The 26,332-nt window shown below is 39.8% G+C and overlaps 1 protein-coding gene across 1 annotated transcript; it reads left to right on the top strand.

The window, feature by feature from the left end:
• Positions 1 to 1,851: 1,851 nt before the first annotated feature.
• LOC143603434 (protein STICHEL-like) lies at positions 1,852 to 7,153 on the top strand. Its single transcript, XM_077080220.1, has 6 exons — positions 1,852 to 3,504; positions 3,584 to 3,803; positions 4,382 to 4,870; positions 5,378 to 5,921; positions 6,734 to 6,806; positions 6,947 to 7,153. Exons 1-6 carry the CDS (start codon positions 1,852 to 1,854, stop codon positions 7,046 to 7,048), a joined length of 3,081 nt encoding a protein of 1,026 aa, XP_076936335.1. The 3' UTR covers positions 7,049 to 7,153.
• The last annotated feature ends 19,179 nt before the right edge of the window (positions 7,154 to 26,332 follow it).

The following is a 26,332-nucleotide window of genomic DNA, read 5'->3' as shown; positions in this document are numbered from 1 at the left end:
CCACCATGATTGAAATTCAATTCAGTGTTTTAAGCCTCCAATTAACGTAGCGGAAATTGTGGGTTGACCAAACTGATTGTAACGTGGCTTTTAGCTCTGTATAAAATCGTAGAACCATCTCGTGATCCTTTCGCACTCGCATATCCTCTCAATTTCTTCTAAGCTTTCGTTCTGCGAACGGACTCAAGCTCTTCTAACTCCGGTACTTCGACCAAGCTAATCTCCTTCAATCCAATAAACATATGGGTAATTTAATTGTGATTCATGTTCGGTTTTATCTGCAGGTACAAAGCCGCTGTCAATTTAGATTGGCAGAGGTATTTACTTGATCAATTTGTGATTTTTAGTTCTAGGGTTTATATGGATTTGGGGATAAAACTTAAGTTGTGTTTATAATTAATCAGAACCAATCCTTGAAAAAAAATCTTATTGTAGTCCAGTTGGTTTGCGGGTTACATACAAAGTTCCAAACCGATCCAGACTCAGGTTCGAGTCTCTTAAAAAGCAGTTTGTTAGTTTTTTTTTTACTTTTAACACATTATTATTATTATTATTATTATTTTAACACTTTATTGTTATTATAAAACCAATGATCATCACTAAATAAATATTAGATAAACTTACAAATCCAGATTTGTTTGAAACTTCAAAAATTTGTTTATTTTTTTTCTTTATTCTAAACCATTCGTTAGGTCTCAAAAAAACTTATTATTATAATCATCGTTTAAATTAAGTGAAACGTTTATAAGCTGATTTCTGTTCATATAACTTAATATTGTTGTTGTGTAACTTTTAAGTGTCAAAATTATTTAAAACCGTTAATCACAAATTAACAGCATCGTTAGTTATTTATTGCGTCGTCATATTTTAAAATAGTTACGAAGTTCTAAATTAATATAATTCGTAACAAGTCATCTGTTTATAAATGTTAGTCTATAAATATAATTTAAAGCCATTTTATATCAAACTTCTAATCAAGTCCCCAAATTTGGCATACAAACCCTAAATCCCAAATGATCTTAGACGTTCCGTGTCGTTTAATCTATTTAACTTATAAAAGCAACATATTGTTTGACTGCAATTTAAGTTATTCAATTAGTTATATATTGACTATAAACATTATATAATTAACTATAATTGGGATGTTTCATGTATTTGGATATTTAAAAATTTTCAATTCACCAAAAGCATATTAACAATATAATTAGCTGCTACAAGATTTTTAATTTGGACTTTATTATATAATTAAGCATATTAACAATATAATTGGCTGCTACAAGATTTTATGTAGCTTTGTCAAGAGTGAAGAGTAGAGCTGGTATTAAGTTAGTCATACTTGACAAAGAATCACAGCTTACTACTAAAACTACAAACGTTGTTTATAAGGAGATTTTCGGAAACTTAATGTGATAAAGTTTAAACCTGTATGTATTTGTAAGCTTAGTTTTCAATTAATATTATAAAATTTGTTCCTAATATGTGTTTTTTATTTTTTTCAGGTTTAATGGTTCATTTATGTTATATTATTTCTTATTCAATGCATTGTTTATTTATAAAGTATTTTCTTTTTATGTTATAGACATGGTTTAACATCCTTTGTAATACTTGAAGCTAAAATACTTATGTCAAATATTTGTGTTGATCGAATATATTGCTAATATTTTATATTGTTTGTTGATATGTTTTTCACCCCGGGTTATTAATAATATTGAAGAAAGAAAAAAAAACAGTGGGACAAAAAGCGATGGAAGTAAAATCTTTTTGAATAGGACAATGTGAGTGAGTACCAATTAAATCCCCCTTTTCCCTCCCAATTATCCTCCAAACCCTAATTCCCATCCGTCAATTCAGATGTCTTACAGCAATCTGCATCTCAAGAAAGAGTTGAATCAGATTGCCCGTGTGCTCCCAGATCCCGGCACAACTTCCTCATGGAATAATAAGTCATCCACCACCACCCATTACAATCACCTCAAGGAGCAGAAGGTGTTTTTGTATAATTGGAGATCCGAGAGTGAAAGACGCAATGCGGATGAAGAAGAGAGCTTGAGTGATGGCGATCTGACAATGCCTCCTGCTTCCTTGATGAACAAAAAGCCACATAAACTTGAATTGCAGAGACGCTTAAGCTTAGTAGATCACTATGATATTATTAATTCAGATGATATTCTTGTTAAAGGGACGGCGACATCCCCTTTGCTGTCTAGGTTACAATCTGCGAAAGACGATTCATCTTGCGGTTACAGTACTCCTGCTCTATCCACTAGCTCCATCAATAAACGTTGGGTTGGATCCTGGGATGCAACAACGAATGACGGAGACGAAGGATTGGACGATGATTGCCTGGGCCGTCAAGGATGTGGGATTTCTTGTTACTGGTCGTCTTCCAAACGAAGCACCCCAAAACGTGGCGTTTGTGGCAGTTGTTATTCTCCATCGTTTTCCGACACGTTAAGGAGAAAGGGAAGCAGTATCTTATGTGGGACTCAAACCAATTACCATAGGCGACGCCATAGATCATATACGAGTACTTACAACAAGAAAAGATTGTCGCATAAAGCGTCTCATGTCCCGTTGCTAACCGACGGGGTCGAAAGCAGAGATCGTTCGTTTGTCGGGACAGAAGATGATGAGCTTTCAACTAACTATGGTGAGCTTGATTTGGAAGCTTTGAGTCGGTTGGACGGAAGAAGATGGTCGACAAGTCAGAAAAGTCAAGAAGGGTTGGAGCTTGTAGCTATAAACTGTGAAATAGAGGTCGATTCACCTTCATCTCTTGATAATAGTAACTGCTTTAGCTTTAAGTATAAACCAATGTTCTTTGAAGATATAGTTGGACAGAATGTTGTTGTTCAGTCACTTGTGAATTCTGTAGTTAAGAATAGAATTGCTCCAATATATCTATTTCAAGGTCCACGTGGGACCGGGAAAACATCGACCGCTAGGATCTTTGCTGCAGCCTTGAACTGTCTTGCTACCGGTGACACGAGACCTTGCGGGATTTGCAGAGAGTGTGCAGAGTTTATTTCGGGCAAAAGTTATGTCGTTAACGAAATGGATGGTTCTAGCAAGAAGGGCATTGATAAAGTTCGGGTTTTGATGAAGAAACTGCAGATGGGTTCGTGTACATCAACCTTTGTAAAACGTGAGGTTTATGTTATTGATGAATGTCACTTGTTACCCTCTAAGTTATGGTTAGCATTCCAGAAGTTTCTTGAAGAGCCACCTCTGAATGTCGTGTTGATTTTTATAACTACTGATCTTGATAATGTGCCGCGTGCTGTTTTGTCACGGTGCCAAAAGTATACTTTTAACAAAATTAAAGATAGCGATATAGTTGACAGGTTGAGGAAGATCTTAGAAGATGAGAATTTGTATGTTGATTCGGGTGCTTTAGATTTGATAGCTTCGAATGTAGACGGTTCGCTTCGTGATGCAGAAACTATGTTGGATCAGTTGAGTTTATTAGGAAAAAGAATCACTCCTGATTTGGTGAATGAACTTGTAAGTTTCTTGCAGTTATTAAATATTGTAGTTCCGCTTCAGTTTTATTAATTTTTTTATTATTTCGAGGTAACTGTAGGTGGGAGTTGTATCTGATGAGAAGTTATTGGAACTTTTGGAGTTAGCGATGTCATCAAACACCGTGGAAACAGTTAAAAAAGCTAGAGAGGTAATGGATTTGGGAGTTGATCCTATGGTTTTGATGTCTCAAATGGCTACACTTATTATGGATATTATTGCTGGAACATACCAAGTGGTTGAAGCCAGATATGCTGATTCATTATTTTGTGGTAGAAGTTGTAAGTTCTTCAACCTTTTTTATTTGAAAAATATAACTAGTAAGTGCGTTTAATTTATAATTTTGTACCACATATGGAATTGAATTACGTGGTTGAAATGATTTGGGTGACAGGTCAACTTAGGGAATTATTATACACCATTAGAAATGTGTTAAATGTTTATTACATGTTTATATCACTATAATAGTATATGCTTTGTTTACATAAATTGATTTAAGTGGTTGAAATGATTTGAATAGCCCTTTTGGGTACTTTAAATCCGATTCGATCTGTTTCATATTTGGCAAACCTTTTAATTTTGATATTTGGCTTATTTGACCGTTAGAGATAGAATATAACTCAGTCTTACCCAATCCAAATTTAGTATTATATAAGACAATTTGGATGGTTATAAACAGTTAATTGTGTCGTGGGTTACTGCTCAACCTGTTTCCTGTTCGTTAAGTTACTAAATTTAACTGCTGTGATCTGTTTGCATTAAAATAAAGCGCAAGTTAACTTATCAGTATATGTTTACAAAAGTTTAAATAAAATAACAACTGATGTATAACTAATAATGATTATGAACTAATGTGCAGTGACAGAAACTGAAGTTGAGAGATTGAAGCAGGCTTTGAAACTTCTATCTGAAGCAGAGAAACAATTAAGGGTTTCTAGTGAACGGTCAACATGGTTCACAGCAACCCTTTTACAGCTCGGGTCAGTCCAGTCAGCAGACCCTACACCTTCCGGAAGCAGAAGACAAAGCTCTAGAACAACTGATGATGATCCGTCTGCTACTTTTAAGGACATTTCTTTCCAGAAACAAAAGTCAACTCCTATGAAACCTCTTAACAATAGAAGTTCTACTCATAGCACTCCGCAACATGCATTGCAACCAATGAGGCAACTAATCAACGATGATGGCCTGTCTGTTTCGCATCATGATGATGCCATACATGGAAATAATACTAGTTCAAACTTATTGGATGAAATCTGGACCCGTTGCATTGATAAGTGTCATTCTAAAACTCTGAGGCAGCTGTTACATACTTACGGGAATCTTGTGTCTATTTCTGAAGATAAAGGTAAGTTTTCATCTGTTTTCTTTTTTTTACACATTCTTTACATATGTATATGGAAATTATATTGTATATGCTATAATTTATTACCTGAATATGGAGTTATATTGTATCTGTTATGATCTGGTATTTGAATAAGAGGATCTAAGAAGTTTTATGCATCACAAATATTTTTGGTGACTTTCGACCCATTTTAAATAATATCTGAATACGAAACTATATTGTATCTGTTATGATCTGATATTTGAATAAGAGAATCTAAGATGTTTTATGCATCATAAATGTTTTATGTGACTTTTGACCCACTCGAGATTGAACCTAAAGTTGAGTCAATCTACCCATTCACAAGTAAATTGGCTGACTTGTGACCTCTTGTTGATATTAACGGAACCTTTTTGCTTGTGTTTATACATTATACCTAAAGTTTCATTTATGACGTGTAATAATGAACTATAGAGCACATGCTCTATGAAATTTAGTACTTTTACAAATTTATGTATTTTCATGTTGCAGATACCCTTGTTGCTTATATCGTCTTCCGTGATAAAGATATAAAAGGCAGAGCCGAAAGATTTCTTAGCAGTATCACAAACTCGTTTGAAATCGTTTTGCGTCGCAATATAGAAGTTAGAATCATGTTAGCATCAAATGATGGGCCCACAACAAACAAGGGTGATCCAGTTGTACCCACAAGTGGGTTGACTCCAATCGATAACTTTTCCGACCATGGTTTGGTCAAAGGTAGAAAGGGCGGGAATCCAGTTCAAAGAATAGAATCAATCATACACGAGAAGAGATTAGAAACTGCATGGTTACAGACTGCGGAGAAAAGGACTCCAGGTTCGTTGAACCGGTTGAAACCCGAAAGGAATCAAGTGTTGCCTCAAGATGGTGGCCATATGTTGACTTCACAGCAGCAGCGGGAGGATGAGTTGACCCATGAACTTAATCGTTTGAAGATCAATGATGGGAAATCCTTTGCAAAGGAGAATGGTACTATATCACCAAGCTTGTTGCATGATGCCAATTTAGTTGGCAAGTACACCAAAGATAGCATGTGAGTGGTTGATAATCTTCCTTTTTTTTTTTTTGAAGAAAGTTACATTTAGAAGAGTTGGCTTTAGGTCGGTTTCTATTTAGGGGATATAATATCAATCACGAGGCGGTTTGGGTAATGAGTATGGTGTAAGTGAGCTGATATGAGCCTGAGCTTGTTTTAATTTAAGAGGGCTCGAGCTTTGCTCGTGAGTAGTTTGTCAAGCTCGAGCTCGGCTTGTTTATGTTTTTTTAATTATTTAATTATTTTATATATATATTTTATAATTTTTTACATATATTATTTATAATTGCAATTTTTATATAAAATATAATCTGTATTATTCAATTATTTTTATCTATGTTTATATTAATAATAGTTATTATATAAGTATATTAAATAAAAATTATATAAATAAAAAGCTTGTTTAGGCTTGCGAGCTAACTGGAGCTTGATATGTGATTCTCGAGATCAAGCTTGTTTATTTAATGAGTCTTCATAAAAGCTCGAGCTCGTTTAAGCTCAGCTCGAGTTGAGTTTTAAACAAGTCGATCTCGGGTATCTCACGAGCGGCTCGGCTAGTAAAAAAAATCGGTTGGATTTTGCTGATCTGAAACACTTTTGGCCAGCGATTATAGAGTAATATGTAGTAATTGTGTCATGCATAAACATATAACATAGGACCTTAATGGTTAATTGAGAAAATAAATGTGCATTGATATAGAGTTTGACCTGAATAGTTAATTTGTTTATGTGCAATTTGCCCTTGTTTTCTTTTGCATCATCAATCTTATGCCAAAATTGCTAAACAGCGATATGATTTTTCTCTATAGGGGATACGAGTCTGGATCAGGAGCCGGTGGTTGTTTCTGTTTTAACAAAACCAAGCGTAACCGCAGGGGAAAGGTAAAGTATTATAATTTATAACTCTCTTGGAAATATAATACAGAATTTAAGTATTTCTGTATACTGTAATAGTCTTTTAACATTTAACAATTTAGTGATATAAGTAGTCTTTAAACTTTGGAAACCTTTTATTTTAACAGATGAAACCCGGGACCCTGGTGGGGCCACGCAGAGGTGCAAGATTGTTATTATTTGGGGAGTGTGGGAAGTCAGGAAGGACAGAGCATAGATCTAGAAGGTGATATTTATAAATGGCAAGCAAGTTTTCAAGTTCAATTATCTTCAGAATATTCTTAGTTTATTGTTCTTGTAGTTATACAACTGGGATTTTCTGAATTTGTCCTGTTTTTTTTAAAGAGCAATAAAGGTGAAGAGGGGCTATTCTTTCTTCTCTTCCCTTTCAACTTACACAATTGATTGCCTTTAATGATATTTTAGTTGGTAATTTGTTTTTAGTTTTGTCTAAAAAAAGAAATGGACAAAATAATTCTTCTTTTTATGACTTTTGATGGTCAAAGAAAAGATATTGTACTGATTTTTTTCTCTTCTAAAAAGCCAAATGAAATACATAGAATTAAAGAGTAACTAGCAAGAAGCTAGCACCCAAACAGATACAAACACCTAAATAGTGCAGGATAAACTTTACAGCCAAAACCACCTGTATATGATCACAGATCACCCAATTAATAGACATCTTTCACTTGAAGAGAACCCTTTTGATCAACCTGAATGTAAGTCTTGAAGTTAGTTGAAGTTTGCTAACTAGAACCGAAAACACAAACAATATTTTAGATCATAAGCTTGATCCTATAATTTTCATTAGTTTGAAAATTTAAAATGCTATGATATCAACCATAAGTTCAGGTATATATACTAGGTTAAACATGAAAACCTAATTTAGATTAGAATACAGACTTTTTATCATACTTAAATACTAATTGGTAAAAACATATTTAACAATTAATTAAATAACTTGTAACCTAAGTAATGTGCTTAACTTGGTCCCCAAGTGCTTACAATGTGTGTATGTTTATTTATGCAGGGGCATAACAGTCTTTTTATATATGTATGTATAATTAGTGTGTAGAATTGGATGCATTTGATTTTGTAGAACAATAACAAGCTAATTAATTAAGGAATCAAGTGCTTACAATGTGTGTATGTTTTTTTATGTAGGGGCATAACCCTATATAGAAATAACACCGAATCCGTTTAAAAAAACTCTTTTTAGAAAGGGGAATTACATATATCCCCTTCATAAATAAAATTACATATATAACGAAAATGCCCTTAAGGTTATGAAAATCTTTGATGGCTCCTTCATTCACCCATCAATTTCCCAAGACCTACTTTTCCAACTAAGGAACCGGCGATTCAAAATCCGGCAACCGGCGATTACAACCAGCGAATCTAAACAAAACGGGGCTATGAAACCTTTAACGACTCCTTCATTCATGTAACATTCGTCAATTTCCGAACTGAAAACCCAACCCATTTTGAATTTTGAGGATCCGAGTTATTTTTTTAAGCATGTAATCGTTTATTCGGGATTTTCAAATTTTAGTTGCTAAATTTATTAATTAGAGTTTGTTTAAAGTTACAATTGTTTTATAAACTAGAAGGGTTAGGTTGCAAATAATGATTTTAACTATGAGATAATGTTGGAGGTCTATTTGTGGCATTTATCGAAACTTGATTTGAAGCATCATCTCCTTCATGTTTCTGTTGTTGTTGTTGTTATTATTATTATTATTATTCTTTTTTTTTTTGGCCACCATTCCGTTTTCCAGCAAGCAGTTAACACCATATTAACGACCGAACAACCCAAATGATTTCCCTTGTTGACTCGTAACTTCAAGCCGAAGATTTCGCCACCATTATGGAAATGCGATTCAGGTTTTAAAGCCTCTATTTGATCCGGCCTGAAATCACGGACTTACCAAAAATGCAAGACGCGTTAGTATGACTATTGAAGAGGTATGCACCCGCCTTAACATCGAGCGGGGCGGGTCAACCCACAAGATATAGACAAGAGGCTTGAAATCAAGATGTCATGAAGGCACAAAGCCAAAACCTATGCGCATGGCGCATATCACATATGCTCACGCATATCACATATGCTCACGCGTATCACATGCTCACGCACCATATATGCTCACGCATATCACATCTGCGCGTGGCGCATATCACATATGCTCACGCATCATATATGCTCACGCATATCACATCTGCGCGTGGCGCATATCACATATGCTCACGCATATTACATATGCTTGCGCATGAAACATCTGCGCATGAAACATCTGCGCGTGAGAATAAAGAGAAGACCTCGCGCATCCTCAGGATAGGCGCATATCACACATGCACATAATCAACCTCGTCCTTATCCAAATCAGGATAAGGACAACCCTGATTGTGCTCATCAGACAACCTTCTAGAAGGTATCCTTTAAGGAATAAAGAATATGCTGATGTTGACAGCTGCCAATGAAAGGTGGACAACTCAGCAAAACCCATGTGCTACCTCGTGATTGCACATGGGTCAGGTGAAATATCTTGGTCAGAGAATAATCAATGAAAAAGCACCAGGTGTCCTAAGGACACGTGGCGCGAAGCAATAGGAGGAGGCCAAAAAGGCCCTAATGGGATCTGAGCCCAATCATTGGAAACCCTAACACTATAAATACCACACCACCTCCACAAGGGGAGGTAAGCAAGAAAATACACTCTAAATCCTTACTCACTTTCAGATTATTATTATCTTCTCCTACAATCTCTTATTCTCACACGGGAGGGTTACCCCAAAGAGGACCCCTCTGTCCCTTTCTGAGGGGTAAGTTCACGGTGCTGCTCGTTTTGTAGGTGGAAGAATTCATACTCCGGAAAACCATCGGTGATCTAGCATACTCATACCCGAGGAAAGTTGATCGTCTACCAGTGAGCCGATCCACGTTTCTTCAACTATAAATTAAGACACCTCTGTTCATTTTTGAAGCACACTCTTCTTATCTTGTCTCTTATGCTCTCTCATTGCGCCGCCGCCGTCGTCGTTTCCGGCGAGCTCCGACAACCATCGATCCGAACGCCAATTCGAGGTTCTGCATCGTTTACTTTTCGCGCAAGGATTATGTGGGTTATTACTTTCACTGATTAAGGGAAATCCGGTGTGGTTCTCCGCACCATAACTTTAACGGTCTTCTAGTTACAGCATGCATTTATTTTGAGGTGAGTAATCGCACTCCCCTTTTTTCTCTATTTTTGTTTTGGGGACATTATGCGTACTAGAAACTATTGTTATAATATTATTTTCGCTCAAACACAATTCCATTAATTGCGTGGTTGTAATAATTGTAACACCCCGACCAAAGGCGGATTATACATCGGGGCGCCACATATTGTTTCATTACTCGTGACACTATTGGGTGTCAATATTTAATAAATACATTCATTCGCGCACGCGCAGGGTAAACACAAGATATAAATAAACCAACATAAATTAATATATTATAAATCATAATATTCGAACAACAAATAACTTGTCTTGATACATTTTAATCTAGGTCCAAAATAAAGAAAACTTCCTACGTGTCCACAAGCTCCAAAACAGCTACTGCAAACCTGAACATGTGTTAAAATAAACGTCAAACACTTGCGTGTTGGTGAGAAATCAAGTTTAATACAATACATAGATAATCATAAATCTGCGCGCAACATGTGTATGTCTGGTTTTCAACAAGGGTGTAATCTGATCGGGACCAACTCTAAGATTCATAAGACTGCCAGTGCTCACAATTGAGCTCACAAACAAGACAAACTGTGCATGTGTAAACAAAAGAGAAAATCATAAACGATAGTTCTCCCGTGTTCATCTAATGGTACCATGAAAACTGCGGAATAGACCGACAAGACGGTTAATGATCCACACATACAAATAAACAGCCAAGTCTACGTCCTCAACACATGGGATACTGCGCGACTAAAGTTCATAAACAAGTTTAAGACTCTAAGTTTGTATGAACACATGAACATCCCAAAACATTAAAAGCAAAAAGGGATTAGGTACGAGATTACTCACTTGATAAACGATGCGGTGTAAGATAAAGCAAGAACCAACTTTAAACAAGCACAAGTTAACCTATAAATAAGATTATTGTTTTAATGATTGGTTTTAAGTCTTGATTATAAGTTAGCATAATTAATAAGTAAATTATTATATATAATATATATATATATTACCGGAAAAGCAGGGCAGAACAGGGAGGAAGACGGAGGCAGAGAGGAAGACGGCAGAGAGAGCAAGGGGCAAGAGAACAGGAGAGATTAAGTGTTTTGTGTGTGTAGTGTTATGAAAATATTACTATTATTTATAGGAAAACCCTAGGAGACATAATCCCTAGAAAAGGGGAAAGGATCTTTAACAGGATCAAGCAAAAGATATCAAAAAGCATAAGAATCCAAAAGCAAAAGATATGGAAAGATATGGCAGCTGCAGGGGGCAAGATAAAGCTGACAGGGATCAGTAAAAAGCATGGGCGGGTCAGATAAAGGTACTGGTCAAGCATGGCAAAAGCAGATCTCAAAAGATAATGTCAGTCACTTTTTCTGCCAACCAATGGGGTTGGTGCGCATGCTGCGCCAAAAGTGGCTTTTCAGACATAAAGCAGATTAGGTCAACAGCTCAAAAGATAAGACAACACAAAAGCAAACGGCTAGATTAAACAGAAGAAAACTCAAAGGGTTCAGCGCGAGAAGGCTAAGGCGCGAAGGCAGACACAGAAGGTCAAGAGAGCGCGAGCGCGAAGGCAGACAGAAACAACCTTAACGCGTCGCGGAAAGAACTTCATTTCTAAGCGCGTCGCGGGAAGAATCACATTTCTTAGCGCGCCGCGGGAGGAACTAGAATTCCTAGCGCGCCGCGGGAAGAACTATAATTCTTCGCGCGTCGAGGGATGAACTTCGATTCTTAGCGCGATGCGAGAAGAACTACAAATCCTTAGCGCGTCGCGGGAAGAACTACCGTTCTTAGCGCGCTGCGAGAAGAATTACAATTCTTAGCGCGCTACGAGAAGAGTTCGTCTCGCGTATCGCTGAAACAGATGGTCTTCACGCAGGATTCCTTGTAAGGAGTCTGCGCAGACAACCTTAGGCGGGAAGGAACAAAAGAGTTAGAAGAAAAAGAGGGAAACAAGGCTTAAGGGCGGGACGGCGACAAGAGGGAAAAGAAGGCGGAAAGAGAGAAGGAGAGGGACGGGACGGCGGAAAGAAAAAGAGAGAGAAAGAGGCGGGAAGGAAAAGTATATTATTATTAAAAGTAAAATATAAGTATAAATATTAAATCATAAAAGAAAGAGATCGGGTCAGAGAAACGGGTACCTGGGTCGGGTCGGATCGGGGCAGATGTCACAGTCTCCCTTACTTTAAGAAATTTCGTCCCGAAATTTATCTCGAAGTAGGTTGCGCAGAGAACAGGTGCGGGTACTTGATCTTCATTTGATCTTCCCTTTCCCATGTAAACTCGGCTCCGCGCTTGGACTCCCAGCGAACTTTCACGATAGGGATACGACTGCGCTTGGTTTGCTTAACCTCGCGATCCATAATCTCAACAGGCTTCTCAACGAAATGCATAGATTCATCAACTTGAACTTCATCAAGTGGAATGTGAAGGTTCTCGTCAGCTAAACACTTCTTGAGATTGGATACATGGAACGTTGGATGCACATTACTGAGCGCGGGCGGCAGGTCAAGTCTGTAGGCAACTTTTCCTACACGCGCGAGAATCTTGAATGGACCAACATAACGAGGAGCAAGCTTACCCTTCTTCCCAAAGCGGACAACACCTTTCCAAGGCGACACCTTGAGGAGAACAAGATCACCAACTTGAAATTCGAGAGGCTTCCGCCTACGATCTGCGTAACTCTTCTGTCGGCTTCTGGTAGTCAGCAGGTGATCACGGATCTTGGCGATTTTATCGGTTGTCTCTTGAACAAGTTCGGGTCCTGTGATTTGAGTTTCACCCACTTCGCTCCAACAAATCGGGGAGCGGCACTTACGACCGTAAAGTGCTTCAAATGGGGCCATACCAATACTGGAATGATAGCTGTTATTATAAGAGAACTCGATCAAAGGCAGGTGTGAATCCCAATTACCTCCAAAATCAAGAACACAAGATCGGAGCATATCCTCAAGAGTCTGAATAGTTCGCTCAGACTGACCGTCAGTCTGAGGATGATATGCCGTACTCATGTCCAAGCGAGTTCCTAGCGCAGATTGGAGAGATTTCCAAAAGCGAGATATAAAACGGCCATCGCGATCGGATATGATGCTCAAAGGAGTACCATGGCGGCAGACAATTTCCTTGACATAAAGCTGCGCGAGTTGCTCAACACGGTAGTTTTCACGAATGGGCAGAAAGTGAGCAGACTTAGTCAATCGATCCACTATTACCCAAATGCTATCATGTTTGCTTGCTGTCAAAGGTAACTTGGTAATAAAGTCCATCGCTACACATTCCCATTTCCACGTAGGAATTTCTGGTTGTTCGAGCAAACCAGATGGGCGTTGGTGTTCAGCTTTTACTTTAGAACAAGTCAGGCATCTAGCTACGAACACAGCAATATCTTTTTTCATACCGGGCCACCAATAAGTAATGCGCAAATCCTTGTACATCTTATCAGCGCCAGGATGAATAGAATACCGAGATTTATGCGCTTCACTCAGGATATCAGCGCGAAGATTCTCATCAAAGGGAATCCAGATGCGATTAAGATAGCAGAGAATTCCACTCAGATTAGGCACAAAATGTGCTTCCGCGCCACACGCTAACTCGGCGCGAAGGTTACCATTACTGATGGATGCGCGCTGCGCGTCACGAATACGCGATTCAAGGTTGCTTTGAATCGGCGCGAAGTGAAGCTGCGTGCGCGGCAAGATACAGTTAAGCTGGCAGGGTTTTCGGCTGAGCGCATCGGCTACCACATTAGCCTTACCAGGATGATACCGGATCTCACAATCGTAATCGCTGATGAGTTCGTTCCATCGGCGTTGCCTCATGTTAAGTTCCTTCTGATCAAAGATATGCTGAAGGCTTTTATGGTCGGTGTAAAGGATACACTTAGTACCATAAAGGTAGTGTCTCCAGATCTTCAAGGCAAAAACAACTGCACCAAGTTCGAGATCGTGAGTTGTATAATTCTTTTCATGAACCTTGAGTTGCCTTGATGCGTAAGCGATAACCTTGCCTCGTTGCATAAGAACACAACCGAGACCTTGGTTGGATGCATCGCAATACACGATAAAATCATCATTACCCTCAGGTAGCGCAAGAACAGGAGCTTCACACAACAAACGCTTGAGCGTCAGAAAGGCTTCTTCTTGCTTCGAGCCCCAAATATACGGTTTACCTTTGTGCGTTAGAGCTGTTAAAGGCAAAGCGATCTTCGAGAAGTTCGAAATGAATCGCCGGTAGTAACCAGCTAAGCCCAGAAAGGAACGGATCTCAGAAGGAGAGGATGGCGTAAGCAAGTTCTTGATTGCTTCAATCTTGGATGGGTCGACATGAATACCCATCTTGTTTACAACATGACCAAGAAACTGTACTTCATTAGACCAAAATTCACACTTGGAAAGCTTAGCATAGAGTTGCTCAGCTCTAAGCTTTTGCAACACCAACCGAAGATGTTGCTCATGCTCGGCCTTGGTCTTAGAATACACCAGAACATCATCGATAAACACAATCACGAATTTATCCAAGAAAGGCCTACACACCCGATTCATTAGATCCATGAAAACGGCGGGTGCGTTGGTTAGACCGAAGGACATGACCAAGAATTCAAAATGGCCATAACGAGTTCGAAAAGCAGTCTTCGGAACATCTTCATCGCGGATGCGCAACTGGTGATAGCCAGAGCGGAGATCAATCTTCGAGAAACAAGAGGCACCTTGGAGTTGATCAAAGAGGTCGTCAATACGCGGTAAGGGATACCGGTTTTTAATGGTGAGTTTGTTCAACTCGCGGTAATCAATACACATGCGAAACGATCCATCTTTCTTTTTAACGAACAACACCGGAGCACCCCAGGGCGAAGAGCTAGGGCGGATGAATCCTTTAGCAGTCAACTCTTGAAGTTGGCTGGCCAATTCTTGCATCTCAGCGGGTGCAAGACGATTAGGAGATTTAGCCACGGGGGAAGCACCAGGGACAAGATCAATACGGAACTCGACTTCACGAGCGGGAGGGATACCAGGAAGATCATCAGGAAAAACTTCAGGGAAATCACGCACAACAGGGATATCGCGAAGCTTCTTTTCTTCAGCAGGTTTAACCACATGGGCTAGAAATGCAATACACTTCTTCCGCATGAGTCTTTGGGCTTCGGCGCAAGACATAAGCTTAAGACCACTGGAGGGTTTTTCGCCGTAGATGTGAAGATCACCGTTTTCTCGAGGAATGCGAATCAACTTCTTGGCGCAAATAACTTCGGCGCGATTCTTAGAAAGCCAGTCCATACCAATAATAACATCAAAGCTTCCAAGAGGCATAGGGATGAGGTCAATCAGAAAATCGTTTTCGTTAAGGTTAAGCGTGCAATCTTTAATCACTGAGTTAATTAAAATAATTTCACCATTAGCCAATTCAACTGAAAAATCTTCTTTTAAATCGTTGCGCGGTCGCGCAAGCTTCTGCTCGAAGGCGCGAGAGATAAAACTTCGATCGGCGCCAGTATCAAAAAGTACAGAAGCATAAAATCCGTTAAGCAAAAATGTACCATTAACTACGTCATTATTCGCTTGCGCTTGGTGCGCGGTTATATTAAAAGCTCGTCCACGCGTCACTTGGTTCGAAATCTGGTTCACCGGATTCGCCTGCGTAATCTGAACTTGTAGTCTCGGGCACGCGTTCCGGAAATGACTGGGATCACCGCAGTTAAAGCACGATCTGGGTCGTGGGTTTTGGTAGGTTGGTTGTGGGTTCTGCGGGTAGACTGGTGGTATTGGATTGGCGGGAAGGACTCTACAGTTCTCAGCAGTGTGACCAGTACGGCCACATCGGTTACAAAGTCGACACGGGGTTTGGGTTGGGTGGTGAAATCTACAGGTTGGGCAAAAGGGATGGTTTCCTGTGTAAGGTTTCTTAGTTGGCGGGGCAGGGAGTGCGGGATTGGTTAAGGCATAGTTATGGGCTACAGGAGGTGTTGGGTAGGCTGACAGTGGGTTAGGCGCGTAAACTGGAGGTTGGTATGCGGGTTGCTGGACTATGGGTGGGTTGGTAAGCGCATAGGCTTTGCGCCTGCGCTTGAGGTTGTTACGGTTTGAGGGTTCAGGTTTGGTTTCTGTTGGTTCAGGGGCAGTCTTGGTGGGTTTGGTTTTCTCAGATCCCCGCAGGAACAGGGTTCCTGCTCTGACATGGTTGTCGCTGAGCACAGCGGCCAATTCGATGGCGTCAGAGAGGGTAACTGGGTTTCTAGCCCATACAGAATCTTGAATTTCCATGGGGAGACCCACAAGGAATTTCTCTATGGCTCGGCGGGAAGGGGTAACAAGGTGAGGGACAAGCAGGCTTAGTTCATGGAAGCGCGTCGCGTACTCGCGCGCTTCGCCACTGTACTGCTTAAGATTCCAAAATTCCTCCTCCAGGCGCTTAACTTCGTTGGGAGGGCAGAATTCTCGCGTCAAGAGATCCTTAAATTCCTCCCAGAGCATGCTGGAAGCAGCTTCTGCGCCACGCGCATGAGCTACTCCATTCCACCATGTAAGCGCTCTGGATTCCAGGACACTGGAAGCATACAGGGTTCGTCTGTCTGAGGGGCATTGGGTGTGGAGGAAAGTGTTTTCTATTTTCTCAAGCCACTGGAGCATCACGGTGGCTCCTTCAAGACCTGTGAACTTTGGAGGGTTACCCGCGTTAAAGGATTTAATGTTATAACTAGAGGTGTTGGTATTGTTTTGGCTCAAGGCTTGGGCTATCGCGGCGGCCATTTCCTGGGAACGTTGCTGTCTACGCATGCGCGAGGCTTCTCTTCTCTGAAATCGGCGAGATAGCGGAGGCATTCTATAAAAATTTTAATTTTAGTTAATATCTTGGTTTTAGCGCAAAGTATAACCTCGAAAAGCTTGGTTTCGCGGAGTCAGTTACTGTCAAAAGTTAAAGTAAAATAAATGACCCTAAATGCAGACTTAATAAAGGTAACAAATTTGAATCAAGAATCGACAATCCATGTATCACCATGACTTTCCGAATTCCCAATTTAAAATACACGAGCAAACGAGTATTGGAGATTGACGATTCATGTATCACCATGACTTTTCAATCTTCAATATAAAATACACAAGAAAATGAGTATTGGAGGTTGACAATTCATGTACCACCATGACTTTTCAAGTCTCCAACCTCAGAACATAATCGTAAATGGAAGTTGAAAATCAACTATTCATGTATCACCATGACTTTTCGGATTTTCAAACCCAACAAACGAATATGTAAGTAAAACCAATAAAAATCGAAATTCAGCAAAAATCGAAATATCGCGAAGTAAAACATAAAACCATACGCTGCGTTGGCGCAAGCATATTTATAAATAACGAGTAATTAACAATAAGCGCGCGAACATGAGATTTCTCTCATGCGCGAGAAGGGACTCTTAGGTATTCTAGGTCGTTACGTCTAACCACCTATCCTAAAGTCAACCAGCTCTGATACCAATCTGTAACACCCCGACCAAAGGCGGATTATACGTCGGGGCGCCACATATTGTTTCATTACTCGTGACACTATTGGGTGTCAATATTTAATAAATACATTCATTCGCGCACGCGCAGGGTAAACACAAGATATAAATAAACCAACATAAATTAATATATTATAAATCATAATATTCGAACAACAAATAACTTGTCTTGATACATTTTAATCTAGGTCCAAAATAAAGAAAACTTCCTACGTGTCCACAAGCTCCAAAGCAGCTACTGCAAACCTGAACATGTGTTAAAATAAACGTCAAACACTTGCGTGTTGGTGAGAAATCAAGTTTAATACAATACATAGATAATCATAAATCTGCACGCAACATGTGTATGTCTGGTTTTCAACAAGGGTGTAATCTGATCGGGACCAACTCTAAGATTCATAAGACTGCCAGTGCTCACAATTGAGCTCACAAACAAGACAAACTGTGCATGTGTAAACAAAAGAGAAAATCATAAACGATAGTTCTCCCGTGTTCATCTAATGGTACCATGAAAACTGCGGAATAGACCGACAAGACGGTTAATGATCCACACATACAAATAAACAGCCAAGTCTACGTCCTCAACACATGGGATACTGCGCGACTAAAGTTCATAAACAAGTTTAAGACTCTAAGTTTGTATGAACACATGAACATCCCAAAACATTAAAAGCAAAAAGGGATTAGGTACAAGATTACTCACTTGATAAACGATGCGGTGTAAGATAAAGCAAGAACCAACTTTAAACAAGCACAAGTTAACCTATAAATAAGATTATTGTTTTAATGATTGGTTTTAAGTCTTGATTATAAGTTAGCATAATTAATAAGTAAATTATTATATATAATATATATATATATTACCGGAAAAGCAGGGCAGAACAGGGAGGAAGACGGAGGCAGAGAGGAAGACGGCAGAGAGAGCAAGGGGCAAGAGAACAGGAGAGATTAAGTGTTTTGTGTGTGTAGTGTTATGAAAATATTACTATTATTTATAGGAAAACCCTAGGAGACATAATCCCTAGAAAAGGGGAAAGGATCTTTAACAGGATCAAGCAAAAGATATCAAAAAGCATAAGAATCCAAAAGCAAAAGATATGGAAAGATATGGCAGCTGCAGGGGGCAAGATAAAGCTGACAGGGATCAGTAAAAAGCATGGGCGGGTCAGATAAAGGTACTAGTCAAGCATGGCAAAAGCAGATCTCAAAAGATAATGTCAGTCACTTTTTCTGCCAACCAATGGGGTTGGTGCGCATGCTGCGCCAAAAGTGGCTTTTCAGACATAAAGCAGATTAGGTCAACAGCTCAAAAGATAAGACAACACAAAAGCAAACGGCTAGATTAAACAGAAGAAAACTCAAAGGGTTCAGCGCGAGAAGGCTAAGGCGCGAAGGCAGACACAGAAGGTCAAGAGAGCGCGAGCGCGAAGGCAGACAGAAACAACCTTAACGCGTCGCGGAAAGAACTTCATTTCTAAGCGCGTCGCGGGAAGAATCACATTTCTTAGCGCGCCGCGGGAGGAACTAGAATTCCTAGCGCGCCGCGGGAAGAACTATAATTCTTCGCGCGTCGAGGGATGAACTTCGATTCTTAGCGCGCTGCGAGAAGAACTACAAATCCTTAGCGCGTCGCGGGAAGAACTACCGTTCTTAGCGCGCTGCGAGAAGAATTACAATTCTTAGCGCGCTACGAGAAGAGTTCGTCTCGCGTATCGCTGAAACAGATGGTCTTCACGCAGGATTCCTTGTAAGGAGTCTGCGCAGACAACCTTAGGCGGGAAGGAACAAAAGAGTTAGAAGAAAAAGAGGGAAACAAGGCTTAAGGGCGGGACGGCGACAAGAGGGAAAAGAAGGCGGAAAGAGAGAAGGAGAGGGACGGGACGGCGGAAAGAAAAAGAGAGAGAAAGAGGCGGGAAGGAAAAGTATATTATTATTAAAAGTAAAATATAAGTATAAATATTAAATCATAAAAGAAAGAGATCGGGTCAGAGAAACGGGTACCTGGGTCGGGTCGGATCGGGGCAGATGTCACAATAATGCTCGATTAATTGTTGATTACTATATGAACTATGTGTTTACTGCTTTATGGTTGGTTGGTATCTCATCCTCATTCTCATAGTATGATCATACGCCATCCGAGTAGACATATCCGTATTCAAGTGGCATGTTTGAAAAGACACTTTTGTTTATTTTATTTTATGTTGTTATTGGTTGCGAATTCGTCCGAGTAGACATGTCCGTATTCTAGTGGCATGATTGAAAAGACACTTATACTTGTTTATATTAATTGATGCTATTCACATACGCAAGGAATTGTTTATTTATTAATATTATTATATTTACACCAAACTGTGAATTACTCGCTCAACATGTGTTGTTGACAAATTATTTTGACGCATAATGCAGGTTGTTATAAGAAGTTATTTGAAGTGAAGACATAGATTTGAACTTTAGGTTAAAAATTATAAGGTTAAATGTTGTATTAAATTCTTTTTCATTTGAATTATTTGTGTACAATGTTGTGCTTTGCGTACTTGATATATGAAATGAATAATTTAGATATTGACACGTGTATTATACTTTAGTGTCTTTTGAGCTATGATACAATTATGTCGCGCCCTGACATATTCCGCCTTAGGTTGGGGTGTGACAATTCACCCATCGATCGAAACGTAACCCGACGCCGACTTTTCCAATTAGTTAATCGGCGATTCAAACAAGTTTGACGATTGTAACAAGCGAATCCTTCAAACAAATATGGGTAATTCCGACATCTAACCAGCGAAACAAACAAGTCGGCAAGCAGCGATAGCGATGTGAGCTTGAAACACTATATTGCCACATTATGACTGGAATGAGGTGAAATCTGCCACACCCCAACCTACGGCGGAATGTCGGGACGCGAACTGTTGGTTCACAACTCACAAGACACTAACATACAATATTAGTGAAGATATCTAGTTATTTTATTAAATTCGAATCAAGTACACAATATTCAAAAGAAATTACAAATAACCGAATAAATCAAATACTCTTGTTTATTTTAATATCCAACCATCCAAGATAAATATCCTGCAATATACGTAAAAATAGGTTTGTTAACAACATATGTTGAGTAAGTAATCAACAGATTTTGATAATAAATTTATTATATATGAAAATCAATATCATAAGTATCAATAACCAAATGAAAGCAAATAATTGGTGTCATTTGACCGTGAGTCGATGACTAATAAATATATTTATATAAATGCTCCTTTAGTTCTACTATTCGGGTTAAAAAAGGGGATCATGCAACAAAAAGTAAAGAGGGGTTGCAATTGCAAAGTGCAAGGCCAAGCCACCATAATTAAATTGTTAGGAGAGAGAGAGTTATATTATCTTGTTTTGTTAGTTGGTTACTGTAGATCTTAAATTGTTAAGACATTTTAAGATGTTAAGTTAGATTACCTTGTTAATTGGAGGTTTTTACTATAGATCTTAACCTATGTAGGGTCATTTTTTTTGTTGTTCTCTTTCAATTGCAAGTTCTGATGCAATTTTTTTTTCTAGTAGTCTCAAATCTTATACCGCCTCCAATTTTTTAAGGGTATTTAATTTTGGACCTTGTGGTTTTGATTTTCATATTATAGAGTGCAGAAATTTTGTATTTTGACCTGATCTTATAAGTGGAAATGGATTTTAGTTTTGCTATAAATTACAGTTATCTTTTTTTTATGCTCTGGAGAAATCAAATTTTGCATAACGTAAGAGTTGATTTTAAAGTAGTTTATGCATGAAGATCATGTTGTTTCGGATAGTAAAACAGAGTATCCATGTTGGAGAATTTGGCTTTCGCATTTCTTGATTAAAAAAAGAAGCATTTTAATTTCTCATATTTTGTTCGTATTTGGTCTCCCTCAGGTGCTGCTGTGAAGAATGATGATGAAGATAATATTGTTTCTTGTTTAGTTTTTTATGTTCATCCCGTGAATAAACAGACAGGGTTATATGAATTGTAATTGTCTTCTTATGTATAAGACACGAGTTTCATTCAAAGAGAGAAAAGAAAGAAAAGGAAAAAAGAAAGGAAAGGAAAACAAGTGATATATTTCGTGTTCCCCAGTTAAATGGAAAGGAAAGAAAAGTTAATAATTTCTGTGTTCCCTAGTTGAGAAGGAAAGAAAAGAAAGTTATAATTTTACCATTATACCTTTAGATAAATTAAAATAAAAAATACATTACCATCTATTCTCCATTACTCGTTTCTCTATTTGTGGTTATGCTCTTCAACCTTTGTAGTCTCAAACTAGTCTTCAACTCTCCATATTTTAAAATGCCCACCTTTGCGACCTAATAATTGCAGCATTACATTAAAATTCAGTCCTATGTCCATATTACTAAATTAGAAGCTTGGGCATTATTTAATAGTTATGCACCTATGCTAATGTTCATCACATATGGCATTGGAAGAATTATTTGAAAAAATGGCAATCTACTAAGTCATGATTCACAAAGAATAAAGACTCAAAATAATAAAAAGCCTTATGTTTTGTCTACATTATTAGCATGCAAATGTTTCAAATAATTTCACCGCTAAAATCTATCATCTCTAATCACAAAGAAAACAAAACAATCGAGCTATTAGTTGTATTATTCTCAGCTTGTATGTAAGTTTCAAAGAATGCCAAACAACAAGATCCAGCATCTACAGGTTTTTATCAGAGTTTATGCAGATATAAACTCGGCCACTCGGGTTACACTACGGTTGCCATGAAGACAAGTCCTATTCTCATTGAACTAAATATGAATGAAGGATCATCAAGTGAAGATAATGCTTCAATTCATATCAAGATACTTTTAAAAACTCCAAAAACAAAAACAGTTTAGTGTTTTAACTCACAATGTTAGGGTTCTAGATATCAACGGATCAGAGGCCAATTGATTGATAACTTGATATCTATTATCAAATAACTTATTGAACCTATTCAATTCTAGCAATGAACACAAAAATTACATAAATAAAACTAAAAATTTCCGTCAGATTCAATAAGAATTTTTTTATAACAATTTATCATTAAAATCAAAACGATTACAATAAAGTGGCAGGCAAATGGGCAACAGGCTGCGCCGCAACCTCCTTTTGAATAGCAAAACCAATTCTACTAAAAACAAAGCGTTGGGTCATAGGAGACGACAAAGTACCATGAACGACACGCTGAACACTGTTTAGAAAATTCACGGCCTCCGGGGCCAGAAACCCAAATGTATCAAAAGAAAAAGGGAGAAACACGTGTTGATTTTCTAAACAGGCTTTCTCGTGTTTGGCAACTTTGCCCGATTCGGCCTTCTACGTAGCCTGACCCACAACAAATTCGCGGTCCCTGAGCCCGACACGAGGAGACACTCTTGTAAGGTCCACACAAGCATGTTTCCCCCCTGCCCACCCAAACACAAGAATATCAGCTGGTCGTAACGTGGACCTCCCTTCGAGCGGATCTGTAAGAAAGTTAACTGGGGCCTCCTTTTTTGCAGAAATCCCTGCCCGTTTAAGAACATCGCACAGAACATCCCTAACCAAATCATGCCTATATTTAAAACCGGGTAATTCTTTGCAATGCACCGCATGGTCTCCAAAGGAATCCAAACAGACTTTGCGGCAAACTGGGCAAGGCTCATCAATCGGAAACATAGGGATCATTAACCGGAAGGATAGCCCGGTACTCCAACCCCGACATGTGTTGGCCTGATCCTTCAATAGGAATGACTGTTAGAAAATCATGAGCCCGAGGAGCTCGAAGGTATTCAAACACCGCTTTTTGGCGAGGAGATAGATCAAACTTCGCTTTTAAACTCTGGACGATTCCACTAAATAAGGCACTCGCCAAAGCATGTTGGGCTTTAGGGGGGCGGTGTCCTTATTAGAGAACCCGCTAAGATCAAAATCGGGAAGTGAAGTACGTAAACGATCCATCGCACACCCGTAATCAGTGTCTAACCCATCAATACCACATCCCCGAAGAATGTGGTCCTGCAAACTCCATGATTGTGCTCTCGAAGCCACAAAAGCATATGTAGATACATCCCTGGCCGATCATAAACCCAACCCCCCAAAACGGGTAAGAAGAGATGCCAACCTCCATTGGAAATCTCCGAAGAACGGCCCCCGACAAACCACGATGTCCTCAATCGCCCCTCGAAGGCCATTATCAAAAATAGAAACAGCTTCCTCCACGTACATAGGTTGGCACGTTCTTAAGCCAAACAACAGCTTTGCGACCCCCATACATGAGCGAAGCAAAAGAAGCTCCATTGAGGGTCTCGAAGCCTTGGGAGATAACTCATCAATTCCACAGCACTAGATGCCCTTTTCACAGCCAAACTACTGATAAACCCCGTATCCCGACTTACAGCGCCACCAAGGAGTTTCACACCAAGTACTGGCCTTCCAATCCCGCAAGGGAACAACCCCTCCCGCAGCTTTTCCCCATTGCACGTTGGCCAAAATAATTCTGTTTTCTTAACGTTTAATTCAAGACCCAACCGAGGGACCTCGACCCTGATAATATCTAATGCATTAGCCACCTCTTTAGTGTCCCCGATAATAGTACCATCATCGAAGTACCAAGCATGGAAAAGAAGCTTGCAACGATCTCTAATTTGGTGAACAAGTGGATGCAAAACTAAGGCAAAGAGAAAAGGCCCAAGAGGGTCCCCCTGCTAAACCCCAGTGGTGGACCTAATGTAAGCATCCCCCACATATAACCTAGCCGATTGCCCATATAAAAAATCTACCCATAAGGAAATAGAAGGACATCGACTACGTACCTCATATAGAAGGGCTGTCCTATCGACTAAGTTAAAGGCATTAGAGAAATCAACGGTAAGCATAGCCAATGACCCATCCGAGTGAAACTGATTTAAAAACCTGTTTGCGCTATGAAGCACGACCTCTGCCCCACTAGGGACTCCTACCCCAAATTGAAACTCACAGCGGTATTTAGCAATCTCCTTCCCGACACCCCTCATAGCCACCTTAGAGACCAATCTCCTCCAAATGGCCCCTACAGTAATAGGTCTAATCCCATTGTCCGGTTTAAGCAATGGCGTAAGAGGGGGGGGGGGGCAGACGCAACAAACTCTGCCAACATACTAGGGCACCTTCCCCCCAAAAATAAATTAACAACCACAGAAATATCCTTGAGCAAACTATCCGCAATAGGAGACCCCTCTCCACACAGAGCATCTAAAATGTGTTTGGCTCTCAATCCGTCCCGCCCACACGAAGTCCCTTTAGGGAAAGATTTAATGCAACCAAGTACACAATCAACATCCACAACAAGGGGGGATCGGAAAGCAAGGAAACAGGCATACTCAGAGGGGGTAGGATGGGATGCTTAGACACCAACGCGTCCAAAGTATCTTTACCGAAAGGAGCAACCCCTGAAGAGCATAAAACTTTAACCGCGGCAGTGAAATGCCCATCCGCAACTTTCCATAAACATTGTTTAACGTTAGCGCACAACCCGGAACTGCCAGACTCGGGGACAAACGTATCACTCCCCGAAGCACCCCCTAAGGGTTGGTCAAAAACGATAATATAAGGTCAAGGAAACCGTCACTATCACCCCAGGCTGCCAGCGCCCGCTGAATACTATGGCATTGCAGAGACTTCCTATTACCAGACCTGCGCTCCTGCCGAGTAGACGGTCTGAAAACCCGTAAGGTGCAACGCGGTAACAACAAAAGTTTCACCCACGCCTCAACAGACTCTGGCATAGCCGCCACTTTACCCAGAGCAGCCCTTAAGGCTTGGGAAAAAGCCATACGACAACTATGAGGAATGATTTTAACAGTCGTGATAGGGAGAGCGAATACACGGTTAAGGAGGGCTATATCCACCCCCACCCTTCCCGCCATGACAGCTTCCCTCTTGACATGCGGCTTAGCAATCCCCACTATAAACTCTTCCACATCTCCCGCGTCCCATTTGAACCAGACTGTCCCGCCATCATGATGGCACCCCCGACGGAAAGCATGTAACTCAATACACACCCCACACACCATTGGCGCGAGACCTTTAGAGCCTCACCACAGAAACAAACAAGTCCAAATCCGTGGAAATAGCCTCCCGCAAGGTCTCTTTCTTGTCATCCGATGACAAATGGAGTCGCTTAATATGCGTGACCAATCGCACCCCTTGGACCCCGGTGATCCATCCGGGCAACAGTGAAAACCTCTAAATGGACACGACCAAGCACCCTCATCAATAGCCCCGGTCATACCACCTCCTCCTAACAAAACACCCCGAAAACCACTAATCCCACCCGGACCTCAAAACCCAAAAATCAAACTCCGATTAGATGACCAAGAACGTTAACGAACCATAGAAAAAAAAAACAACTTTGGGGTTCTATGACCAAGAAAGTCAAGGAACCCAATTGGGGAAAAACACCCAAAGAATCACATGCGAAATGGTTGAAACCGAACTATGTTCTTGACCGGCTTATGTTTTGAGGCATTTCGTCGAACAGTGGTGGGCGCAAATTCACAAACTTTAAAAGAGAAGAACAATCTGGTTAAAGTGTTTCCTGGAGAGATGATGAAGTGTGTATACGTGTGGAACAATCTGGTTTAAACTCTAATTACTGAGGAATAGAAGATGAGAGACTGAATATGAATAGTCAGAGGCGGTAGGATGGCAGCATTTTAACAAAGGACGAGGATGAAGCTATGTTGTGCAGTAAAAGAGAAGCGGCTTTGAAGAGAGAAATCTGATTAAAGCTTTACAAGCACTGTCAAGTCAATGGCCATAATGTTAGAA

This window comes from Bidens hawaiensis, unplaced genomic scaffold, assembly GCF_021521415.1.
Source record: "Bidens hawaiensis isolate Kalapana, Puna unplaced genomic scaffold, B.hawaiensis_p1.1 tig00061629_1, whole genome shotgun sequence".
NCBI lineage: Eukaryota > Viridiplantae > Streptophyta > Magnoliopsida > Asterales > Asteraceae > Bidens > Bidens hawaiensis.
This window is presented reverse-complemented; position numbering and strand designations above follow the sequence as displayed.

Bases quoted from the DNA above. Each gene is read 5' to 3' on its own strand.
- LOC143603434 (XM_077080220.1), top strand. From the start codon at position 1,852: ATGTCTTACAGCAATCTGCATCTCAAGAAAGAGTTGAATCAGATTGCC. The intron at 3,804-4,381 runs GTAAGTTCTTCA...ACTAATGTGCAG, and splicing joins ATTATTTTGTGGTAGAAGTT to TGACAGAAACTGAAGTTGAG. The intron at 6,807-6,946 runs GTAAAGTATTAT...TTATTTTAACAG, and splicing joins AGCGTAACCGCAGGGGAAAG to ATGAAACCCGGGACCCTGGT.